Source organism: Corticium candelabrum, chromosome 20 (assembly GCF_963422355.1).
Source record: "Corticium candelabrum chromosome 20, ooCorCand1.1, whole genome shotgun sequence".
Classification (NCBI taxonomy): domain Eukaryota; kingdom Metazoa; phylum Porifera; class Homoscleromorpha; order Homosclerophorida; family Plakinidae; genus Corticium; species Corticium candelabrum.
In genome coordinates, this window is record NC_085104.1 from 5,764,298 (window position 1) to 5,788,826 (window position 24,529).

Genomic DNA, 24,529 nt, shown 5'->3' on the forward strand with positions numbered 1-24,529 from the left:
CCTCTCCAGCAAATACAGCAGCTCCAGCCAAAGTTGAAGATGGTGTAATGTACGAAGGCTGCATGGTATTCCAAATGGAAACATCAAAACAAGCAGGCTTGCTGTTTGTGAAATTGAGATGATACACTTCCCCAAGACGATTGAAAGAAGTGCTACTGCAACGCTTCTCAAGGCATGAACCAGCATCATCAACAAGTAACGTGTGATAGATGATGTCTTGAAGAGCATTAATTATGACGTCTGGATCATAGGGAACCGTGACCACATCCGAGGAGATGATCTCCAAATGAACCAATTGTATGTCCACACACACACAACGTATAGCATTGGGAAAATCTGGGAGATGGGAATTCCCAGCCAGAGTTTGACTGCAATCACAAATTCATGCGAAGCCATAGCGAGGCCTAACTTTGGCTTTGGAATTGCCCACAACCAGGCTGCGGCATGAATTGATGATACGGTGTTTAGGCAAGCATTATCTCAAACGCTGCGAGATTCTTTGAGATTAGCAAAGATGGAACACTCTATCTGTGACTGTAGAAACTTTTGAGACATAGATGACAAGTCTGTAGTAACTTCCTTATGAAAATCAGCTAAAATGTTCCTAAAATGACTGTGAACTTCATCTTCTCCAGGTATGTATCCAAAAAGTGAGGCATCAGATGTTGTCGTGCTTGTAAATTAAGTAGGTTATACCAAATGTCTGAACATAGTTGGAGTAACAAAAATGAAATTGTTGGGTAGAATTGCAACTGGAAATGAAAGCTGCTGGTGCAGTTGTTTTTGCTTGTCTGAAACCAAGACCTCTCAAATGCATGGGTAAAATTACCTGTTGCCATGCATGATTAGGTAAAGCAGCATATGTATCAATATTTCCAGAGAATGACAAAGACCTGCAACAAATGCAGTAAAACGAGACATGGTATGGTTAGGATGGACAGTTCAAAGAATGTGATTGATCTTGCACAGACCAAGACACGATTGAAGAAGATGGAACTCAATTTGTGAATTGTTGAGATCAGGTAAACGACTCTGCATTTGAAGAACACTATTCACATGTTTGCTAATAAACTCATCAAAAAAGTGATCAGATCCAATTATTGGAGCCTCAATCCTTTGCAGCAGTGTCTAGTCAGGCAATATCATCTCTCTATAGCTACCGGTGTTGCTTGGCAGTACATCTCCTTACTAGCTGACTCATACAGCACCAAAGAGTTTTCTGACGGGAGGCGCCGCTAGACTGCCGAGCAGCATCTAAACAAATGTTCTCAGTCCGTCCGTTTTGGTCATCTCATCGCCCTTGTCAGATTTACAGGCGGCTTTCCTGATGGTCTCGCGCATACTGCAGCCATGCAGACCTTGTGTGCTGATTGAGTATCTTGGAAGCAACTTTGGCAAGAAAAGCATCATTTTAGTATCGATGGCTTCTCCATCTAAACCATCTGTGTCTTGGATAGCTTCAACTCAATATTAAGATGTTCATCATTAATTTTTTGATCTTATTGGTATTGATTGCATTCTTGTGATCCATAGGTTATCATCTCTTCCTAACCATATATATATATATATATATATATATATATATATATATATATATATATATATATATAACTTATTTTAAATATGTTACCATCAGTAACTTCTACAGACAGCCTTGACAAAACAACTTGACATTAAATTGCCACAACCTAACTGATAGCTGTTCATGGAGAGATCTACTAATAGATGAACCAATCAAATAACAGTGTTTTTTCTTGCTATAGTTTTGACTATCTCCAAACTGGTAGGTGTCCAACAACCGAGACAATCTACCAGCAACAGATAAAATGCCCTCACTGACAGAACAAGGTCTCCATGACGACTGTCCTTTATATCTTTCTCCAGCCTCTGCTGCCACACCTGCTCAATGTGCAGCTTTATTGACATATGATGGCAGCAAAGGGTTTCGAACTGAGACATCAAAATTCTTTTGTCATCCAAGTGCAAATCTGGGTGATAAGTGTCACCAGGTCTGCTGTTACCCTCACCATAACAACATTGTTCACGACAGGTGTGACTGTTGTTTAGTAAAAGGGCATGTATACAGACTTGGACAAAATTATAGGGAAACCCCGCTGTGGGTATGTAGTAACACGATACTTAGGTCACAATGTACCAACTATCAATATTGTTAAGAACTTAATAGTTACCGCGTTGATTGTTAGGTTTCTTGAGAATACTGTAGACCCTAAATTGTTTTCTTTACGTTTCGCATTGCGGAAAACGAGACCTAAAAGTGTATGACGTCATGACTACGTAAGCGTCGTAAGTTAGACTCTCTCTGATTTTGTTTAGTGGCTTTTTAACTTAAAAAGCCGGTTTTAATAACGCGAAGGAAAATTGAAGCCCTTCACCAGTTCCTCAGTACCGAGCGTTCCCGCCTCTCGCCCTCCTGATTGCGTCCAAACGTCGCGGAACACTTTCTGCCAAGTTCCGGACACGCGCGTCTGGAATCTGCTGCCACGCCTCTTGTAGAGCATTCCAGAGATCAGCTGCAATTCTCGGTTCGCGACGGTTGGCAGCAGTTTTGAGTTCATGCCATAAGTTCTTGATTGGATTCGCATCAGACGATTTTGGCGGCCAGTCCAACAGTGTGACGTCATGCTGGCGTAGCCATTGTCTTGTTTACCGAGACGTGTGGATTGGCGCGTTGTCCTGCTGGAAGACAAAGTCGTCTCCTATCAGTGCCGCTGCGTCTGTAAGCATGTGCTCCTCCAGAACCTGTTGGTACGCCGTGCTGTCCAAACGACCTTCCAGTTTCACCAGAGACCCCACACCATGCCGACACATCGATCCCCACACCATCACACTAGCCGCGTGCTGGACCGTACGGTCACAACATTCAGGGAGAAATTCCTCACCTTTGCGACGCCAAACGTACAGAGCACCATCGTTTCCTATGCTGGCTTTTGACTCATCTGTAAAAAGAACAGATTTCCAGTCATCCAAAGTCCATTGTGTGTGAGTGGTTGCCCATCCCAGTCGCAAACGCCGATGGTTTTCTGTTAGCAGTGGTTTTTTTCTAGGCCTCCGAGCGTTCACTCCTGTCTCACTGAGACGACGACGGACTGTTCTACTTGACACCTGCTTGCCGGTTTCATCAGCCAGCTGATACGAGAGCAGTCGTGATGGTGCTCTGCGGTTCTGCAGTGCCATTCTCTTCAATCGATGATCTTCCCGGATTGTCGTTGCCTTCCCACGTCCAGATCGTTTTTCATAATCGCTGCTGCCATGGGAAAGCCGTTGCAGGCACTGGTGAACCGAATTCTTGGAGCGGCGGACAAAGCTGCGATGTGACGCACAGAATGGCCAACTGAGTGAAGGGCTTCAATTTTCCCTCGCGTTTTTGGACTCAACTGTTTGCCTCGAGGCATCGCTGCAACTCGTGAAATATCGCACGGAACAAGACTCTGCAACTGCGTGCAGCTGAACGTTCAGGCTAACTTAGCGCCTAAGTTTGGCGGTCTCAAGGGCAGCGGTTCTAGTGCAACTGACATTTTTGCGGCAGCAGTTTGAGATTTTGCTACGTAAAACGCGGACCGGAAGTGGCATGTCAATGTTCTTTTGTTGCTTTAACTTTATTAGTTTTTGCCTTAGCAGGATTTTTTTGTAATTAATCAGTGTCGCATGATTTTTGAATACGTTGAAGTTTGTTTATTGATTAAAATGGCAAAACAATTCAAATTGTGATGACATGCGCGAAATCAATGCGCAAAAACAGATGATTCGCCTTTTTTTCATAATGTTGCTATGAGGACCCACAAAATTGCTTTCACTCTCTACTACAGAGCATTCTTAGATTGTATGCCAAGAATGAGCATCCAAGAGCGATGAACGTGTACAAAGACAAGAAAAGTAGGAATGGCCGTCTTCCTTCTTCAAAGCAAACTAGATGCGCAGTAGGTAGTAAGTACAGCTGCAGTCTTGAACTCAAGCTATGTTACATACTAACAATGGCGCAATCCATGAAAAAAGAAATTCGAGAAACCTTTGGTTTTGCTAGAGAAAAATTCAGTGCCAAAGTTAGACTAGACACAAAAATGCCAGGTGTCCCTATAATTTTGTCCAAGTCTGTATATATGTAGTTAAACATTTCATTACATTAGACAATCACATTTATTTTCTTCAGTATAGGTGATAAATTTGAAATTACCGAGGAGCTGCTATTGAACTTTGATATTTGTCAGTGCACTTTTCGGTCATTCCACTGTTCAGTTTTAGGTTAAATATGAAAAGTACTTTGTGCATTTCAATTTTTGGACCAATTTTAACTAAAAATTCAAAAAATTAAAAATTGAAAATTGAGGTATTATATATAAGAAAATCAAAAATACAAAATTGAAATGACAGCTGGACTTTCAAGTTTGTGACCAAGCCTATTCTTTGATTGTTGGCACTGTCTCCTTCAAGGTCTAAGCTTTACCCACAGCTGACAGACGAACTGTACAAATAACACTGCTATGCTAAAAGAGAAATTAATTTAGCTCAATACATGATCCACAAAAAGAGCAAATGTTTAATTAAGTTAATAATCCTTCCCAAAATAACTTCCTCTCTGCTTGTTAATTGTTAATTGCTTATTTACTATGATTATTAGCGTGTTATAGTTGAGCTGTCTGTAAATCTCATATACTTTCTGTACTCATTTTATCTATTAACTGATTAGTAACCTGTACTACAGTGTACCACAACTAATCCTCTATAGGGCTTGATTATGTGTGAGTTATACAGTTCAATTATCACTTTTGTGTACTCATTGCGTTTAGTATAATTTGTGCTACAACAAGCTAATCGGCTTTATGTAATCATTTATCAAAGTGCAGGTGCAATGTGCTATTCCTATATGTGCACCTGTTCCACAACCCTGATTGCCTTTGGCGTAAGTACACAGTACACCTGCAAGTGTGTTACAAACGAAATCCCTCTAGCGAAAGTGTAAAATTGACGAATTAAAGACGCCACATCAACAGAACAAGACTTTCACAGAGAATTCTAGATGGTTACTGCATAGTTATTAATTAACAGCTATTTAATCAGCTTGTTATTTGACCTGTTTGTCTGTCAGTTGTCACCTAGAGTGTACCTACACCCTGGAGGAGATGGTGCCAACAGTCAAATGTAGGTGCTATGTCACTAAAGACTAAATAGAATATACTTAGCTGGAAAGTGCAGTTGTCATTTCAATTTTGTATTTTTGATTTTCTTATATATATAACTCAATTTTCAATTCTGTAATATTAATTTTTAGTTAAAAATTGATTCAAAAATTGAAATGCACTATGTACTTTCAAATTTTATCTAAACTAAAAAATTGAAAAGTGGAATGGTTGCAAAGTGCACTGACTAGTGTTTCCAATGGCTGATCGTCAAATAGCCAAATGCTACAAACAATTATTATAATGTCACTGGCTATAAAATTGTAATTTGTTCTCGCCAAGTTGGCTAGCTGTTACAGTGTAACGCCTTTCTCTGTATCTTGCAAGCATAGTCGCTACAGCTAGTGCACTAAGAATGGCAATTAGCGCAATGCATATGCATTAAAGCGCCAAGTACTAGAAGGCGATTGATTGCGTATGCTCTATGTTCTGCACATGGCTGGGCACTCTCTTTGTGGCTTCTGCAAGAGTTGAACTAGAAATGAGGTTCTGAAGAAGACAGTGCGGAAGTAAAGTGGAAGGAGACCGATGATAGAAACAACAAAAATGGATAATGACAATGATGACCTCAATGATGCTGAGCATTGAAATGTCGAAACTTCAAGACTGTGATGTTGACAGGATTTTTAAACTTTTGGTATAAGAAGCCAAGAAGGATATGGTACTGAACTCTTGAAGTCTGGTTTGTGGACTAGTCTTGCCAAAGTCACGTTCCTTTGAAAATAACATGTGTCAGATTAATTTGTGACAATTGACAAATGCTGCCGGCCTGTACGTCTGTCCAACCAAGCTAAACTTGAATCAATAGCATCTGTTGTCTTTTAGATTGCTAGCTGTTTAATGTTTGTGTGCAATTATTTCTTGGCTCTGAAATAAAGGGCTTGGCTACAAACAAACAAATTTCTCTAGCCAAGTGGCTACTAATTGAAATTTCCATCGGAAACACTGGCACTGACTGATATTGAATGTTCTTATAGTTTTAGTATTTTTCTGTGTTTGGACACATAGAGGTGAATATTGCTGGTAGGGATTGATATGCAGTCTTTGGCAGACAAGTAGCTTCCAGCGTCTTTGTTCGAGTAATTTTTAACTGCTTCTTGGAATAGTAGGTAGGCCCTCGACTATATCCAGAGGTCACAGTAAAGTTGTTGATTTGGTTTCTTTGAAGATGTTGATGAGATGACTCATGAGTGTCTGAAGGTTTTGTTTTCGGTATTCTTTAATTATAGAATTTGTGCTTACTGCCCAAGCTAGAGTTAATAAGTAAATATTGGTTATTTTAAATGAATCTTGCTACGTTACTAATTATATATAGCTGCTCTGTGTTTACTGAAGTCTCCAATAAGAAACTAATATGGTGGCAGTGCAGCAACCTAACCAAATGTTATAAAACTTATTCTCTAAAAGCTAAAATTTAATTATGAAGTGCACTGGTGATACAGGAAATACCAGGATGCAAGGGCACTCAAAAGCACAGAAGCACTCAGATTTCTCATTTCTAAACAGCCGCACTAGTACAATATTAATTAACGATAAACATGATCAAGACGTAGTGCAATGCATGCTTTCAACACATTTCTATAAACCACGTCAAATCTATCAAAATAAGAATGTCATTGTTGTCTAGATGATACTAGCTTGGCTACAATGTTCACAAAGAGTAGAAGAAAAATGGCGAATGCAAAGAAAGATGTAGAGTACTGAAAGCCAAATGAAGAGGTCAGAACTCCACCAACTGGCCCAGCCACCACTCCTGACAAAAACATTGCTGAATTTGCCAAACCCGTTACTGCTGCAATCAATGCCATATTCTGTTCATGTCCTCTTGAAATGGCAGTGGAAATCATGTATATAGGTACAGAGATTACAGTCATAGATGTTCCCAGTCCAATTACTGCCATCGAGACATACTCAAGCCAAGGTTGAGGCGAGAACGAGAACACAAATGATGGACCAACGAACATCATTCCACATCCTCCAGTGAGTAGTCCTATAGTCATTACAGCTTGTGGGTTAGTGGCATCTATCACTACACCTACAGCAATTGATGATCCAACAAACACTACTCCAAACACGAGAAACATCAGTCCAATATGACTTGCATTCCAGTGAAATATCTTATGAAGAAACAGAGGAAGAGAAGTCTGAAGAAGTGACACAGGTGCATACGCAACAAATGTGTTTGCACAAACTAACAGTACAGGCATCATCATCACAAGTGGCCACATAGGCACTTGATTGACAGCATTACTTTCTTCTGATTCCGCATATGTATCTGACGGGAAGATGATGAGGATTGGGATTAGTAAAAAGAACATACTTCCAACAACGACAAAAGGAAAGGTGAAACCCTCACTATCGTACAAGAGTCCCCCAAGCGGTGAACCAGTAACAAAACCAAGACCAAGAGTGAATGCTAACGCAGACCAGGCTGTTGCAATACGTGTAGGAAAGATCCTAACAAACACAGTGTTACAGGTTGTAAGAAATGCAGCTTGTCCAAATCCCATCACAAAATAGATGACTATGCTGAGCCCAATAAATGGTTTCCATGAATTTATATAATCAACAAAACCAAAAAGTAGGGTACAGCCCGCAACAAGAGAACTCCCAGACACGAGAAGAAACTTTGCACCGATCCAATTCATGTACGTTCCAAAGATCAATGAAGCAATGGCCACAGCCAGCTGATTGCCACCTATGTACACACCAACTTCCGTGTCTGCACTCGATCCTTTCTTACGAGCAGCCACCTGTGGGTAGAAGGATAAAGACAGGTAGATGCACACGTACATGACGTACGAGCAAGCAAGCAGCAGTGCCGCAAACATGTATTGCCGTCGACGTGTACGTGGTACTACTGTAATAGTAGCTTCTCTGCGTCTAGCAGCTTCGATTCTTTCCTCCCCCGACAGCAGAAGAACTGTCTCATTCATACTAGAGGAGGATGCGGTGCAGAAGGGTCCCGGCCTGGAAATCGTACTGTACATCCGCGGGACGGAAGTACGGTACCGACCCACTCAGCTTTGACCAATCACGTGCTGGGATGCCTAAATACTAATAATTACTAGCTTGTTTATTACCTGGTATGATGACTTTTCACGAGTCTGCATGCTGCTTGCTGCTCGTGTAACAACACGGTGCTTGGTCATCTACTAACATGCTCAGCTAGACTATACCTAGATAACTTCTGGTTACAATTTCAGTTTTCTGGCTCTAGTAGCGAACAAATCACTAGCATCATGCATCTAGTCACTGTCATCAAAATTGGCTACTTCGGGATCTTCGATTGCTATTCTCATGAGATGCTTCAAGTTTTCTTGTCAGATAATTCCGAAGTCTTGTCTCTATGACTTAGTTTGATTTTGCTAAAACAGCTTTTGACTTTAGCTGTGTTTATAGGGGCAAGACTTGTACAATGTTAATTAATAGGACTTAGAACAGAAGGAAAAGCTTCCTTAAACGTAGAAAAATTGCTTGTAATAATTTCGTTTAGGTGGGAGAAGTTTAACTGTACGGCGCGCCATTTCTTCTGATTTTGTCTCTGCAAATTCCAAATCTTTCAAGTTTTTTTCAGGTTGAATGTCTCTGACATGCATTGCTTGTTTCTCCATTAACTTTTTCTTTTTCTGTTTCATTTCTTCTGCATGGCGTGACATTAGCCGCATCCATTAGTGACCTCAGGAGAGGTGCACACTTCCATCAAATCGAATATTACATGGTTGACCATACAAATCTGAAAGCGTTTTGTATTTCATTTTTGTCATATATGCCCTAATTTAATTAATAGCTTAGAAATGTATCTGGGAGATTCCAATTAATATCAATATGAAGAGTGGGCGTTGCCATACCATAGTAAAAATTCCCCACCAATCTGAAATTTCTGTATAAAACCCTGGTCAACGTCAGTTATTTAGTTTGTAGAAACATAAATTATTCATATACGCTATGTCTCATTTTCATGCTATTAAAAGTACACAGGTGTTAATTAAAATGTTTAGTGAATCCTCAGATAGATTGTTTCAATGATAGCAGCCTTGATCAAGCACTCAAGTTTCTCTGCATCTGAACATGAACATAGAGTAGAAACATCGATTGCACTGACCTGTTGCTGTAATGCAAAAAGTATCAACAACAAAAAACTATTTAAAGTGATCAAATTTCATTAGTAACTGGTTGCCTATAAATTTTCAAAAAGGTTCCTTTCTCAATTACACTGATTATAATGGTCACAACAAATTGCAGGAAAATGCCGAAAGCAAAGTAAGTTGTGGTGTGGCGAAAGCCATAGGAAGCAGTCAGAGCTCCAGCTATTGGTGAAAACAGGGCTCCTGATAAAAAAGTTGCTGCACCTATCACACCTGCTACTACGCCATTCAATGACATATCTTTTTTGTATCCTCTCGAGACAGCAGTGGCAATTATGTCTGGGGGTGCCGACGTCGTAATCAGCGACAATCCAAATCCAATCAGTGCCATAGCCATATACACAAGCCAGGGCTCAGGAGAGAGAGATGTAAACAGAAAAGACGGCGCAATATACAACAATCCACATCCTTCCATCAGTAATCCTATGATCATCATAACTCGTGGATTAGTGGCATCAATTAGAGCACCAACAGCAATTGAAGATCCAACATAAGTTCCTCCTAATATGAGAAACAGCAATCCAATTTGAGTTGCACGCCAGCCATACGTGTTGCCGAGATACAAAGCCAAAGAAGTCTGAAAACTTGCCAGAGGTGCCAATGAGAGCAATTGATTCACACAAACTACCAGCACAGGTATCATCTTTAGCAGCGCCCACATGGACATTCGATTGCCAGTAACAACTTGTCTGGAAATGAAGTGAGTATCTGATCGGAAGACGAGCAACAATGGAATGAATAGCAGCAACGCTCCTCCTATGACAACAAAAGGAAAGAAAAACCCCTTTGTGTCATACAACCATCCCCCAAGTGGTGCACTGGTAATAAACCCAAGTCCGAGAGCAAATTCCACCACAGCCCAGACAACAGCCACATGAGAAGGAAACATAGTAACAACTACAGTATTAGCAGCTGTCGTAAATGCCGTCTGTCCAAATCCCATCACAAAATAGATAGCAATACTGAGGCAAATAAATGGCGTCCACGAGTCCACATCCTCAAGGAAGCCAAAAATCACAGTACAACCTCCAACGAGAAACGGCGCAGCCAAAAGTATGAACTTCACACCCAGCCTGTTCATGTGCGCTCCAACAACCAAGGCGGCAATGACAGCAGACAGTTGATTGCCGCCTATCATAACACCAACAAGAGTGTCAGCTCTTGATCCTTTCCTAGCTTTGGCCTCCTGAGGGTAGAAAGTAGTAGACAAGTAGGTGCAGGCGTAGTTGAGATAGCCGCATACCAGTAGCACTGCTGCATAGGCAAAACAACGGAGACGTCGGCGGGGCACTGACGGCGTAGGACTTCTGCTAGTTCTATCGACAGTCTGAATGCTTTCATTCCGAGACAATTCATCCATACTTGTCGACCGTGCAAGCTTAGAATTGTGTACAGTCGACCCTCAACGAGTGCGGTAGACACGTGATGCAGACGTCCGCGATCCGGAAGTCGGGTGGGATCTATATTTGCATAATAACACTCTAACACATTAGTATAATTTGTCGACGGGAGGCCGGAAGGATGTAGGCGGGAAGGGTCTGGCTACGCAAGGGCCGTCAGATTATCAGAGCCGTTTATATACCCTGAAAGAAGAAATTTGTGCGAGAGAAAAATTTCGTACGATTTTGCGTGATCACAAGCCCATCGCACAAAATAAATTCCACATATATTTTCCCTTGCTCATGATCTTATTGCGTATGGTCTTATTGCGCATGGTCTTATTGTCGCACAAATTAATTCCACACAAGTAGTGATGTTTCTAGAAAAAGCACAATTTTTCTCCTGCTCAAATTTCTTCTTTCAGGGTACATGTATGGTATACGGCTCTGCAGATTGGTCGGCGGGGTGTTTCACACGTGTGGTTCTCGCTTATTAAGTTAAACCATACGAACCTAGACAGCTAGCGCATGTGGTGTAGCAACCTAGCGCAGAGTTAAGCTGGATTTACAATATGCCAACGTTTGAGCGTCGTGTTGTTTTGCGTGGGTGTGGCACGCGTAGCGTCATGCGCGTTAATTGTGCCTTTCACAATATGATTTCAGCGCGCCGTGCACGTCGCTGCATGAACTGACCACGATTTTCTAGTGGCAGAACTCGAGATCTGCCGAGACCTCCAGCTTGCTCAAAATCTATTTCAGTGCAACACACGAGCCTTTGTACATCTTGCAGCCGATCATCTACAAGCAAGGACAGCTCCCTACACAATCTCGACTAGACAGCTCAACGTTACACTATGCGAATGTTTGAGTGTCGCTTCGCGTACGTTGCGTCGTACTAAGTTTAATTGTAAATGGCTCGACGCGACGCGACGCGTCCAAATAGAACCGAGTTCTATTTGAGCGTCGAACCAGAAGCTGAGCACGTCGCGTCGGAAGTAACATCTAGATTTCGACCAATCACGGCCAACTAAAAATGTACGTAAGGCTTCCGTGAGCGATTATTACTGATTTCGGCGCTATACATGTATTCGACGTTGAGTGGTCTCTAGATTGTGTAGGGAGCTATTCTTGCTTGTGGCAAGATGTACAGAGACCCGCGAGCCACGGAAAACGCACGGAATGGATTTTGAGCAAGCTGGGGTTTCCGGCAGAGTTCTGCCAGAAGCGTGAGTGGTCAGTTCAAGAATTCATGCTACGGCGCGCTGAAATCATATTGTGAATGGTGTGGAGTGACTCTATTAATAGTGTAGTGATGATACGACCCAAGTAGGAATCCGGACCGTTCGCGAATGGGCTAGCCCATTCGGGAATTCTCATACGGGCTGACCATTTGGGAATCCTCTAGCCCGTATAAGAATACGAGGTGAACAGAGTAGGAATTCAGACCGTTCGCGAATAGGCTAGCCCGTTCGCGAATGCGGTCAAAACCAATGTCCAAATAGTTCCGACTGCTTAATACCGATTTACATATTCGTCTTCGGGTCTAGATCAATTTTTTACCGTACAGCTGCAGTACGAGTCCAGTTTTCCGTTACTGAAATTTATGGCAAATGGAATTTGAAAAAATACGATCGCGACAAAAAGACACTGGTAACGCGTGCACATAGGAGTTGTGCACAATGGAATTGCGTGCACACAAAAACACAACGAAAACAAGTCTAGACATGCAAAAGGTTACACTGGAATTGCGTCCACCCAAATTGCGTGAACCCAAATAACCCACAAAAAACTATCACATAAAACACACTGGAATTGTGCGCGGTATACGTACACTGGAATTGCACGCACAAAGAAATAGACTGAAACCATGCACCCTGACATTGTAAAAAAATGGAATTACGCAAAAATACATTGAAATTGTGCACTCAAAATCACGCTGAAAATAGGCACGAAAAATACACTGGAAACGCGCACGCAAAGCCGCACGGTTTACTGAGAAATTATCACAGAAATCTATATATTCGAACGCTATATATGGATGCGACATTTTGTGTTGTAAACCAGTTAGAAAAAAATACGAAATCTTAATAACCCATTTGAGAAATAATGATGTCACGCTGCTTTCCAACTCTATATTAATCTAATCACATTCACAATTCCTCCAAAACCACCAAGAAATTTAAAAACTATCAATAATGCGTAACTTTTTAAAGTAATTTGGTTTTTCTTACCAACCTCGCCACTCTTGCGAAAGCAAAAACATCCACCTAATGTGGACATAATAATAACAATAATAATAATATATTTTGGTTCATATCGCTACAGGTACAGTGCTCTAAAAGATATACACATGCACATAACAAGTAAAAATAGATAGTCGTAGTCATAGAAGAATAAACCTAGAAGAATAAACAGACATAAATTAAAGTTTAATCCAGCTCTTGAAGTCCATGTAGGACAACACCATGATTCTTTTCCTTGTCTCATTGTCCACTGATTGCCACAGATTACCTTGAGTATCCAGAATGAACCCGCTCACTTAGTTATTATTAGAATGAACGGCTCTCCATGCGTGCACAATTCCAGCGTGTTTTTCTGTGCACGATTCCTGTGTGTTTTGTGTGCACATTTCTAGTGCATTCGTGCGTGCACAATCCATTGTACTTTTGTGTGCATGCAATTCCGGTGTCTTTTTGTAGCGAGTGTAATTTTGTCCAATTCAGCTTGCTATAAAATTCGCAAACGGTATGGCAAGTCTGGGGAGCCCATTCGCGAATTGGCTAGCTAGCCCGTTTGCGAATGCGGTCTAAACCAATGTCCAAATCGCTTCTACTGTATGATAACAATTTACAGATTGGTCGACTAGTTTATATCAGATTCTTACCATACACGTGGAGCCTTGACATATATTAAAATTCGCAAACGGTATGGCAAGTCTGAGGGGCCCATTCGCGAATGGGCTAGCTAGCCCACATGCGAATGCGGTCTAAACCAATGTTTAGTTTGTTAGTGGTTATGTGCGATAGGGACAGTAGACTTGCTTAGTTGTGTTGTATGTAGATTTCAATGTTTAAAATAGATGTGTTGACAGACAGGCAAACAGACATACACACACACATACATACATACAGTCATAAATTAACTAATGGACTTGGCCTAGAATGTCAAAGTCAAATAATCTATATAAATCACCATGATTAAGTGACAGTTTTGCTAATTTTAGTCACTTATGCTTGGACCTTTTAGTTTCAAGTTAGCTGATTGTTAAGTAGACTTCAATTTTGCCAATATATCATTGACAGACAGACAGACAGACAGACAGATACTTTATTCTCATATAGACGCTGCTTGTACATACGCTAGGAATTTGTGAAAGCAAACCAGTCCTTGCAAAGTCAAAGATTAACGAATGGACTTGACCTTGAATGACAAACAGACAGACAGATAGACAGACAGACAGGCAGACAGACAGATAGACAGACAGACAGACAGACAGGCAGGCAGACAGACAGAGATCTGAACTAGACAATACACATAACTCAATCATTGCTCAACTCTCAAACTGACAGAAACACAAACAAACAGACTAGCAGGCGGGCAGACACAGTCGACACATGCACATGCATAACATTATACATATGAAATTCAGACACATCTGACCTTTGGTGCAGGCACACAAAGAACTTCTTTCATCCCTAGCACGGGCAGGTCGATTACTGCGAATCCCTTGCTACGAACATAAAATCTGAAACGAGGGCTGTCAACGCGCGCGTGCTTTCCATCTCCACTCGCCAGAACTCGTCGGATTCGCATAGCCTTCTCTTCACTAATTAATTGCGAGTTCTGTTTCGCTGAAAAAGTCAGCAGAAATTCGCGGAAGCTGTCCCGACGGTGATCAGCCATGTCTAGAACTAACGCGTGTTCGTATTTCGCTTGCCTATTCGCGAATGGGTTAGCCCGTATGAGAATTCCCGAATGGGCTAGCCCATTCGCGAACGGGCTAGCCCATTCGCGAACGGTCCGGATTCCTACTTGGGTCGTATCAGTGACAAGCATGGGTAACTATTGTGTCTTCGTAGTGTGTTGAGTTCTAGTGTGTTGAGTAGAGTAAATACAAATCGTATAACACCACATGGCGACAGGAATGGGACTCATACGACTCGAACCGGGTCTTTTCAACTTTCGGCAGCCAGATAACTGGCCGAGGTGGAAGAGAAGATTCACACAGATTCGAATCGCTTCAGGCCTGGCAGACACGGACGAAGTACGTCAAGTGTCCACCTTACTCTACTGCATGGGACAGGCCGCAGAGAGAGTCCTAACTTCCACCAACATCACAGAAGACAACAAAAAGAAGTACGATGAGGTGATTGCCAAATTCGAAGAATTTTCCGCATACGTCGCAACGTGATCTACGAGAGAGAGCGCTTCAATTGACGGAATCAGTCTATCGAGCAGTATATCACCGCTTTGTACGAACTGGTCGAGACATGCGAATACGGAGATTTGCGACATGAAATGCTGAGGGACAGAATTGTCGTCGGCATAAGAGACCAGGCGCTATCGGAACGTCTACAGTGTGACGCTGAGCTTACGTTGGAGAAGGTCAAGAGATCTACAAGACAGAGAGAAGCCGTGAAAGAACATCATAAACATCTGCAAGGTGACGGCATCGTTCATAATATGACGCCGGTGCTCAGCTGAGCGTCAAACTTCAAGGAAACCGCCTCAACGTCGGCGGCATCCTTTGATATTGACGCCGACGTCGACGCTGGAATAGGATTCATTTCGTGTCGTTATGCCCCTCCATAATGGGCAAGTGGGGTCTTTACCCCCATCTGGGCGCCCACCAACCCGGCAGGTGAGCCCAGCGGGGTACATGTTTCCGTGTAGTCCATACGGCGATCAATGACTAGCCAATTCGATATAGATTGCAGGCATTACGGTGACCGCGTACTCGATACAGCACGCCTAGTGGATATCAACGACCACCAGGAAAGCACTGGACGTCATCGTCAACGGACCGTTCGCCAGACCACAGAAACTCCCCAACGACTGAAACGAGTCATAGTCTCATGGATAAAGCTAGGGAAACATGAGAAAGAAAGACAGACAAGTTTCACAATTTACTGTCGTCACTGGGGTTTGAACCCCCAAACCATGGAGTGGTAGCCATTGTCGCTAACCACTAAGCCACGGCGGTGACTTTCTATTATTGACGTCGACGTCGACGGCGGCGTCAATATTGTGAACCAGGCTATAGAGCAAGTGCGAAACGGCGCGAAAAGCGGCACAGCAGGCGGCAAAAGCGATACCACAGGTGACAAATTGCAAGCAAGCAGACACCAGTCTAGCGGCAGACGGTCAAAGTCGGCAACCCCACCTGCGAGACACCAATGTAAGCGCTGCGAAAGGTATCACGCTAGAGAAGCCCACTGTCCAGCACGACAAACCATGTGCTCAAAGTGTAATGGAATGGGTCACTTCGAAGCTCAATGTTTCTCGAAGACAATCGCGACTGTAGACAGTGAGAGTCGAGATGGGGCCTATGTATTTCCAGTGAACGCACCCAAAAGGATCACATGGTCTGTTAAAATTTTAGTAGGAGGCAAAGCGCTAACATTCAAGTTAGATACGGGGGCAGAAGTGACAGTGATCACAGAAGAGGCACATAGAATGCTAGAAAAGCCGAAGTTGCAGAAACCGTCCAAAGCCTTGTACGGACCAACATCTACAGCTCTCCGAACATTGGGACAATTCACAAGTACACTATCAGTGAATAGCAAGACATCAGAGGAGACTATCTTTGTTGTCCAGAGATTGAAAACTAATTTGCTAGGGTTACCGGCTATCACGTCGTTACGACTTGTCTACGGGATCCAAGCGACCACTGCGATTTCCCAATGTTTTTCAGGGACCGGGTAATCTTGGTGATCCATACGAAATCAATCTTAAGGAGGGAGCCAAGCCCTATGCGCTGTACACACCTCAGAATGTTCCAATTTCTCTTAGACAACAAGCCAAAGAAGAACTAGATCGAATGGAAAAGATCGGTGTCATCTCACAAGTGTAAGACCTTACAGAATGGTACGCTGGTATGGTTGTAGTCAGGAAAAAGACAGGAGATGTCAGGATTTGTGTGGATATGAAACCCCTCAGTGAGAATGTACTACGAGAGATTTATCCATACCCAAAGTGGACGACAAACTTGCTCAATTGGCGGGAGCCACAACGTTTAGCAAATCGAAGCTAATAGTGGGTTTGGGAGATACCACTAGAGTTGGAATCTAGGCTACTGACTACGTTTGTCACCCCTCACGGACGGTACTGCTTCAACTTGTTACCATTTGACATCGCTAGTGCGCCCGAGCTTTTCCAAAGACGAATGAGCAAGATTCTTTCGGGACTACCTGGAGTACTATGTCACATGGACGATGTCCTCATATTCGGAACAAGTCAAACGGAACACGACGACCGACTGACTTCGGTCTTACAACGACTGCAAGCAGCAGGAGCAACTCTAAATAAGGCCAAGTAGGAGTTTTGGTGTACACACCGTCAAATTCCTTGATCACATTATCGATGGCAGAGGTCTTAGAGCGGATCCGGCACGGCTGAAAGCTATCCAAGACCTAGAGCGGCCCAAGAACGTATCTGAGTTGCGCCGCTTCACGAGGATGGCAAACCCAATTAGGAAAATTTTCACCACATCTTTTGGAGATAAGCCAACTTTGAGAGAGCTGTTGAGTACGAGACGCTCATGGTTGTGGGAACATCCACAAGAATTGGCATTCACAAGAATCAAAGATGAATTGACTCGTCCTACAGTCCTGGAGCTGTACAATCCGCAGAAGAAGGTGAAAGTATCCGCTGACGCGTCATCACACGGTCTAGGCGCGGTACTTCTTTAAGAAGGCGGAGATAAATGGAAGCCGATAGCATACGCATCACGGATACTGAGAATCGCTACGCGCAAATTGAAAGGAAGCTCTGTCATTAACATGGGCTTGTGATAAGTTTCAAGATTACGTATTTTGTCGCAAATTTCATATCGAGACCGACCACAAGCCGTTAGTTCCTTTGCTTAGTACTAAGCACTTGGACAGGTTACCGCCAAGAATTGTTTGTTTCCGACTTCGTTTGGCGAGATACGACTTCACAATTGAACATGTACCTGGGAAACTGCTTTATACAGCTGACACGTTGTCAAGAGCACCGCTACCAGAACAGATCACAGAGGATTCTCTGCAGGACTTTGTTGAGACCTTCATCAACGAGGTAGTTGCTAATCTACCAACTACAGCGGACAGACTACAAATGTACCGAGAAGCACAAGCTAGAAATGCTACGTGTGCCCAAGTGATGCAGTACTGCCAGTCACAATGGCCCGACAAATGTCCCGTGGTAACCTCTGAGTCTCTAATCCCGTTTTGGAGAGGAAGATCGCTACTAACGGTACACAACAACTTACTCCTATACAACAACCGCGTAGTGATTCCGGACGAACTCAGAAGAGACGTCCTGACAAAAATTCTTGAGGGTCATCAGGTATAGTTCGTTGCAGACAGACAGCAAACACCTCCGTCTGGTGGCCGGGGATAACCAAAGAGATATATCAGTTGGTGCAACAATGCCCCACATGTGCAAATGAGAATCCACATTTGAACTGAACCACTCATAACTCCTTAGTTACCAGATTTTCCTTGGCAAGTCGTGGGAACGGACTTGATGGAGTTAAATGGAGCTCACTATCTGTTGTTATTTGCACGGATGTACGTAAGCTGGCGCAGTTGCGAAAGACAAATCTTTGAACTAAATCTAACCTGAATAGATAAATAGTCCTTATCTAAAATATCTGTTACTGATGATGCATGTGAGCATAGCGGTCACAAGCATCGATCGACGTAATTCGAGAATTGTTCCTGATGTGCATGTCTCTATATATGTCTCTATTTTCTACGCCTCGCCAAACGTTGACGGTAATGAAGCCTATGAATTTGTTATTAGATACAGTAACTGTACACAACTTGATCTTTAGATATATGGCCACACGAGACTAGCATGTTCCATACTACATATACATATGTATGATGAACGCTGCGTCAAACAGGTTTACTTTTGTCAGTCAATAAAATGATTTCAACTAATTATGTAGATGATTGTTCTTTATTCTGTCGTCATAGAAGTATCCATAAAAACCATGCCCAACTAAAGACCCATCCGACCAGAACGTAATAACCAATTCTCGTTGCCCTCCTACTACAGGCAAATCCTTGGGACGTATCAATCGGTGCACGTGCCTATTTGGCTGCCCCCAGAACACGTTCGATCGACCGCTCGCAAACTCAACGTCCAGCTCGATATAATCGCGGTCTCTTCGCTCGGGATGAGTCGCTCTCTTGCATTCGTCGTAGGATACGAGAACCCCGGATGATTGATCGAGATGAATTTTGTTGAATTTCAGAGCACTGACGCGTGTGACAATGAAATGATATTCACAGACGGTATTTTCTGCGTAACCTTCTAACGCATACTTACGATATCTGCACAGAAAAAAGGCAGCACTGCATGTAGTAGTTGCTAAGTTGTATGAATAGATAAATAGAGAGAGAACAGAAGATGGAAATGTAAATCAATAAATGGCAAATCGAATAAATCATGCAAAAAATTAGAGTCATTTATCAAATCGTCTAACGTCTAGAAAAGACAAATAAACAGAAAACTAAATTTGTAAATTGCACTCAATCCAAAATATCAAATAAAATCGTATTTTCTATTTCAAATATTCATTCTTAAAAACTGATGATATGACGTCATACATACAAGTCAACAAGTAAGAGCGCGGTTCTTGCAGATGTCAACAGGAAATACTAAATGGAAAGCGAGGACTGTGATTTTGCTAGAATCTGAAATTTCGTCGTACAAGCTAGATCACTTGTGTTAGTTGAGGTAAAAAGAAAGCTCGAAATTTGTATGTTTCGCTTGCCTTAGATGCACGTATCAACTGGCATCTTCTCTCGATCTTCCAACTGCGTTTTTTATTGTCGTTGTGAGAGTCAGTCTCCTTTATAACGATGTCATAATAATAAAATGCTGTACACTGCTTTCAAACTTCTACTCACTGCATGTACCAGGTTTTTGCGTACATGCCTAGACGCAAGATTTGGGTCTGACAGCTAGTACTCATGTACGCATGCAAACGTTCGCATTATGAAAGAGACCATCGATCTGTCTGACAGTGTTCACGAGAATTTGTGTTACTGTACTACTGTGGTTGGTGTCTACGACATGGTCACACTCATGCACATTCTTGAAAGCAAATTGACAGCCCGCAGACAAGCTAGAAATTAATCGCCTAAGAGGATTTCTGTCTACTAGACGTGACCTCTGACGTCGACAGAAAACAGTTGAACGGATGAAGTACTCCCACACCACCCACAATCAGAGAAAATGCGCGAGATGTCAAGCAACCACAAATGCGATGGTCGATATTTGGCCTCATTACTGTAAATCTCTAAAATGTACACTGTTACTAGCTATTGCTACTTTCCATTTGCTGGTATGATGTGACACGGGTGATTGTAATGAAAATATAACATCATCATCCATCATGACATCACCAAAAATAACAATATGAAATTTTTGATAAAACCCTATAGATAATCACCTAGTATATTTCATACACCTTGAATACCTCTACAGTTATATAATAAATGCCTTTATATTAATTAAAACAACCAATAACACTATTAACAAAAACCAAAAAGAACCCAGTCAAGTACAGTAACCATAGTGCACATATGCAAAGACATTACTCACAACTCGGTAGAGTTGAGAACGTGCATAGATTCAGAGATCGGAAATCGGTCACCCATTGGTTTCCCTTTCTCAAAGACAGAGCTAGTCACAAATCTGAATAACAACAAATGGCAACAACCACAGCAGTTTTAAATCAACATCTGCCAGCCAGATTTTTAGCAATCTACTGCAGCATCACTTCAGATCAGGCGTGAACTCCCTCTTGATTCTTGATATCACATAGTAACACTGCACGTAACTGAAAGCAACCAAAACTCTGACATTATAATTCATAAACTGTATGCATGATGTTAAACTGCTTACCTTTGCGCCAGTAGGTCGTCACAGTAGCACATTAAAATGAGACCGAGAGCGAAGCGATGCCTAGCATTCATGTTCGCTAGCACTCTACGTTCGATCCGAACCGAGATGCTTGAGAACAATAGTGGCTAACACCAGAACGTTAAGAGACTAAATTAGATACGACAGCTGACCAACACACTGAGGTTAGCAACGACATCTGAAGATAGTAATTACAATGGATTACCACGGCATGTGTTAATTAATTATATATAATTTAGACCATGGCTTTCCCAGGTCCATGCATAGCGACGCCACTGTTGGAAATTTAATTAATCAACAAGGCGTCAAGAAGGGCAGGGCCTGCGGTACAGGATCTGTCTCTTCTATAGTTGTCAGTGAAATGTCCCTTTCCCTAGTTATAGATAACTAGGCAACTAGTTCTAGTTCTAGATCACAGTACTTAACACTCTCTCAACACAGTGCTGCCACACCCATCACTTGATTTTCAGCATCGTTGCCCGCCAAACTCTGCAAGGTTGTTGTCAACAAACTAGCTAAGAAAATTAGAGACCAACGACCACAAAAAAAGACAAAAACTTTGCAGACACGATTTACAGACTAGGACACTTCCAGCATCAACGCGTTCAATGACCACGCCTATCAATCTTGTAAAACGCGATGCAGCTACCCATGACTTCTGTGACACTGCACCGTGTCGGCGGATGCAGCGACTTGTGACACGTACGATCTGACGCGGTGACAGGAATTGCACTAGACCAAGAGACGGGTGATGAGAAGACATCGTGCACAGTAGACACTATACACTAACATGTCCAGGCGATAGTCGACAATCTCTATTATCTCTAGATAACGCAACCAGTAAATGCGAGTAGCAAATCAGCTTGTACTGTATAGTTAGGTAGGTAACTACACAGTCACATAGTTTGATCTAAAATGCTCACGGGGAACGCAACGTGCACGCGTCCTAGTTACCTCAGTCTAGATGAGTATCCGTCAACATCGTTGTACGTACCTCATATCGCCTACGCAGCGCAGCAAACGTCGATCATATGGTGGTGTGAAAACACCCATTGATCAAACGACTGAGCTAAACGTGTCTACATGTCGTCATTGTCGGGAATTTGCTTGGTCTCAACTCACGGTATAAAGCTCACAGCTAAGAGTCAGTTTGATCATTGTCGTTTTCAAGAATCGCAGCAAACTCTTCGCGTTTGATCATGAATGTGTGGTATCACTTTGCTCTCGGCTTTCTCCTGGTATCTGGTCTAGGCTTCGTTGAGAACGTATTGGCGGGAAAGTAAGCGATACGTTGGCAGCTGACATCATATACATCATTTCATTGATGTGTTTCGTTGCTGCTATAGCTACGCGCAGTGCTTTAATGTAGTATCAAGAAGAACACAAAAGGTTACGTCTGATTTACGGTATGGCACGTGCAATTTAATGACTTGCTAACTCTTTTAGTTTGTTGTAAGTCTCACTCGTTTGATACTCTAGGCTTGTGGCTAAGACTTTTTATGAAAAGGGAACACCTTTGGGCGAACCATTTGCTATCTCTGATTCAATGCAAGTTCTCGATTCTACCGAATTGTGAGCATTAGGATTTTGATGTCATTTTATCTTTGCATGTTTCTACCGTATACTCTCGTTGTCGTCGTAATGTTTTCTTGCATGTGTTTCCCTAATTTATCGTTTGATAGAGTGGTGTTTTAGTGTTCTGTTGGCGGGTTTGTTTTAGTGTAAGATATAATAGTAGCTAGTCTACAGGTTGGTGACTACGTAACTGAAATATATAAGCCCACCATCCGCACGGGCAGATTGAGTAGTCACGTGCATTACTTACTCACCCGGATAATTTGTTCTCCAATATAAGTATTCCATTAACTACTAATTAATGTATTGTCTCTGCACTTTATACGAATCTTGCCAATAGCTAATCAATACAAATTTGTGGCTTTTCGAGATTAAATTCGTATTAAAGGGAATTTTTGTATCCTTGCATGCAGAATAGCTTCCATACAAGAAGCTGTTAGTGCGATGGACTATAATCCCGGATGTTCACCACTCCAGTGGCTCATTTGTGGACCCGGCCTACTACAAACACTCTAGTACGATGATTCAAAGCGTTATCTCGAGTAGGTCTTTTATGCAATTTGCTTAACTAACATTCATATAATTAGTATTTAGTTTGTTTGCAATGTTTACACGCTATATTTGCTTGCAATGTTTACACGCTATACTTGTAGTGCTCTTTGCTGTCTGTCAATACATATATTACATCAACTGCAAATCACTAAAGTAAAGTCTAACTACACAACAATTACAAGCTCCTAAAGTCTTCAAGCTACATCTGCACGTATCTGTCTGTCAAAGATTTGCTTGTTGTATCCTCTAGAGTGTAAATCAATAAAACAATGTCTGTCCGTCCGTCTGTCTGTCTGTCTGTCTGTCTGTCTGTCTGTCTGTCTGTCTGTCTGTCCGTCTGTCTGTCTGTTCTCTTGACAGTGTTCCCTTGTGATCTGGAAGAAGCTGAAATCATTCATGATGAGTTGACCAAGAGAACCTTCATAGGCATTATTGGCTTTAGTCACCTCAGTGACACTGCATGGAAACAAGCAGCCCTTAAGACCAGTTTAGGGATTTGGTCTAACACAGGTCAGACAAATTTCTAATGCAGCTTACTTATCTTCATGGTGTCAGACTATGAACAAGTTGCCTGGTCGTTTCTCATCAATGTCTGACTTGGTCAACTATCTGAAAGAGTCTGAATCAGTACTAGAATCAATTGGTTCTACTCTAAAGTCAGCGTTTCAGTTATTACCACCTTTGCCAAAATCAGTCGACAATGAATCAGAGGAAAATCAGTCCATGAGGACTTCATTTCATACCCACGAAAGTTACAGTGCACCAAGATTGCCAGCAGTAAAGTTGGTGACCTGCTCGCCCATGTCCCCTCTGGTAGAGATGCAGCAAGGTTACGATCTTTACAAGGAAAAGGCGCAGGACCATGGCTAGAAGTAATACCGTCTTCTGGTAAGCACGCACTTAATTAAAGCAAACGAGTTTTCCATTGCGTCCTATCTAAGACTGAGATTGCCTTTGCCATTTATTGAATGGGCGAATGTTTGCGATTGTGGTCGAGTTATAGACCTCAAGGATACCACCTTTTGGTCTGTAAGTATGGAGGTGGTCCTGTTTGGTCCCATAACTCTGTTCTCCATGGCTGGAGTGAATGCATGAGTGACCTACATATTCCACATGAGAAAGAACCAAGAAATCTATACGTCAATACTGAGACATTACATTCTTTGATGTAGAATCAGGACAAAATCTAGATGTTGACATATCATTGGCACACCCATGGAATCAAGGCATTCTAAAACGACCCAGCAGGGAGGATGGGTTTGCTGCCCGCACAAGAGAAGAGAAGAAGACCAATAAGTATACAGGAGAAATTCTACCAGGAGGGACGTCATCAAAGTGTATCTCATTAGTGTTTGAGCACTTTGGTAGATGGGGCCTGCAAGCCGATGCCTTCTTACACACTCTCTCAAAACAGTGCAACCGTATTGAAGAAGACCCCTTTCGTAGTGCAGAACAATTCAAAACTTTTTGGAGGAAACGGTTTTCTTTGATTCTTCAAAGATGCAACTCAAAAGTAATCCTCAAAAAGTTGTCAAGAGTT

General features: G+C 42.2%; 2 protein-coding genes and 1 long non-coding RNA gene across 4 annotated transcripts; 1 reads left to right on the plus strand and 2 right to left on the minus strand.

Annotated features, from left to right (window-relative positions):
* Positions 1-6,655: 6,655 nt before the first annotated feature.
* On the minus strand, positions 6,656-8,340 carry LOC134195873 (MFS-type transporter SLC18B1-like). The gene has a single exon (XM_062664962.1). The coding sequence runs from the start codon at positions 8,183-8,185 to the stop codon at positions 6,809-6,811; it is 1,377 nt and encodes a 458-aa protein (XP_062520946.1). The 5' UTR covers positions 8,186-8,340; the 3' UTR covers positions 6,656-6,808.
* Positions 8,341-8,723: 383 nt separating this feature from the next.
* Positions 8,724-10,738, minus strand: LOC134195733 (MFS-type transporter SLC18B1-like). Its single transcript, XM_062664812.1, has one exon. It carries the CDS (start codon positions 10,701-10,703, stop codon positions 9,351-9,353), a length of 1,353 nt encoding a protein of 450 aa, XP_062520796.1. The 5' UTR covers positions 10,704-10,738; the 3' UTR covers positions 8,724-9,350.
* A 6,913-nt stretch (positions 10,739-17,651) lies between these two features.
* On the plus strand, positions 17,652-19,369 carry LOC134195884 (uncharacterized). Of its 2 annotated transcripts, none has more exons than XR_009972448.1 (3): positions 17,652-18,701; positions 18,761-18,842; positions 18,906-19,369. It is a non-coding gene; the product is annotated as an uncharacterized LOC134195884 (long non-coding RNA). The 2 variants fall into 2 exon arrangements; XR_009972449.1 differs by having other exon boundaries at positions 18,761-18,832.
* Positions 19,370-24,529: the final 5,160 nt, after the last annotated feature.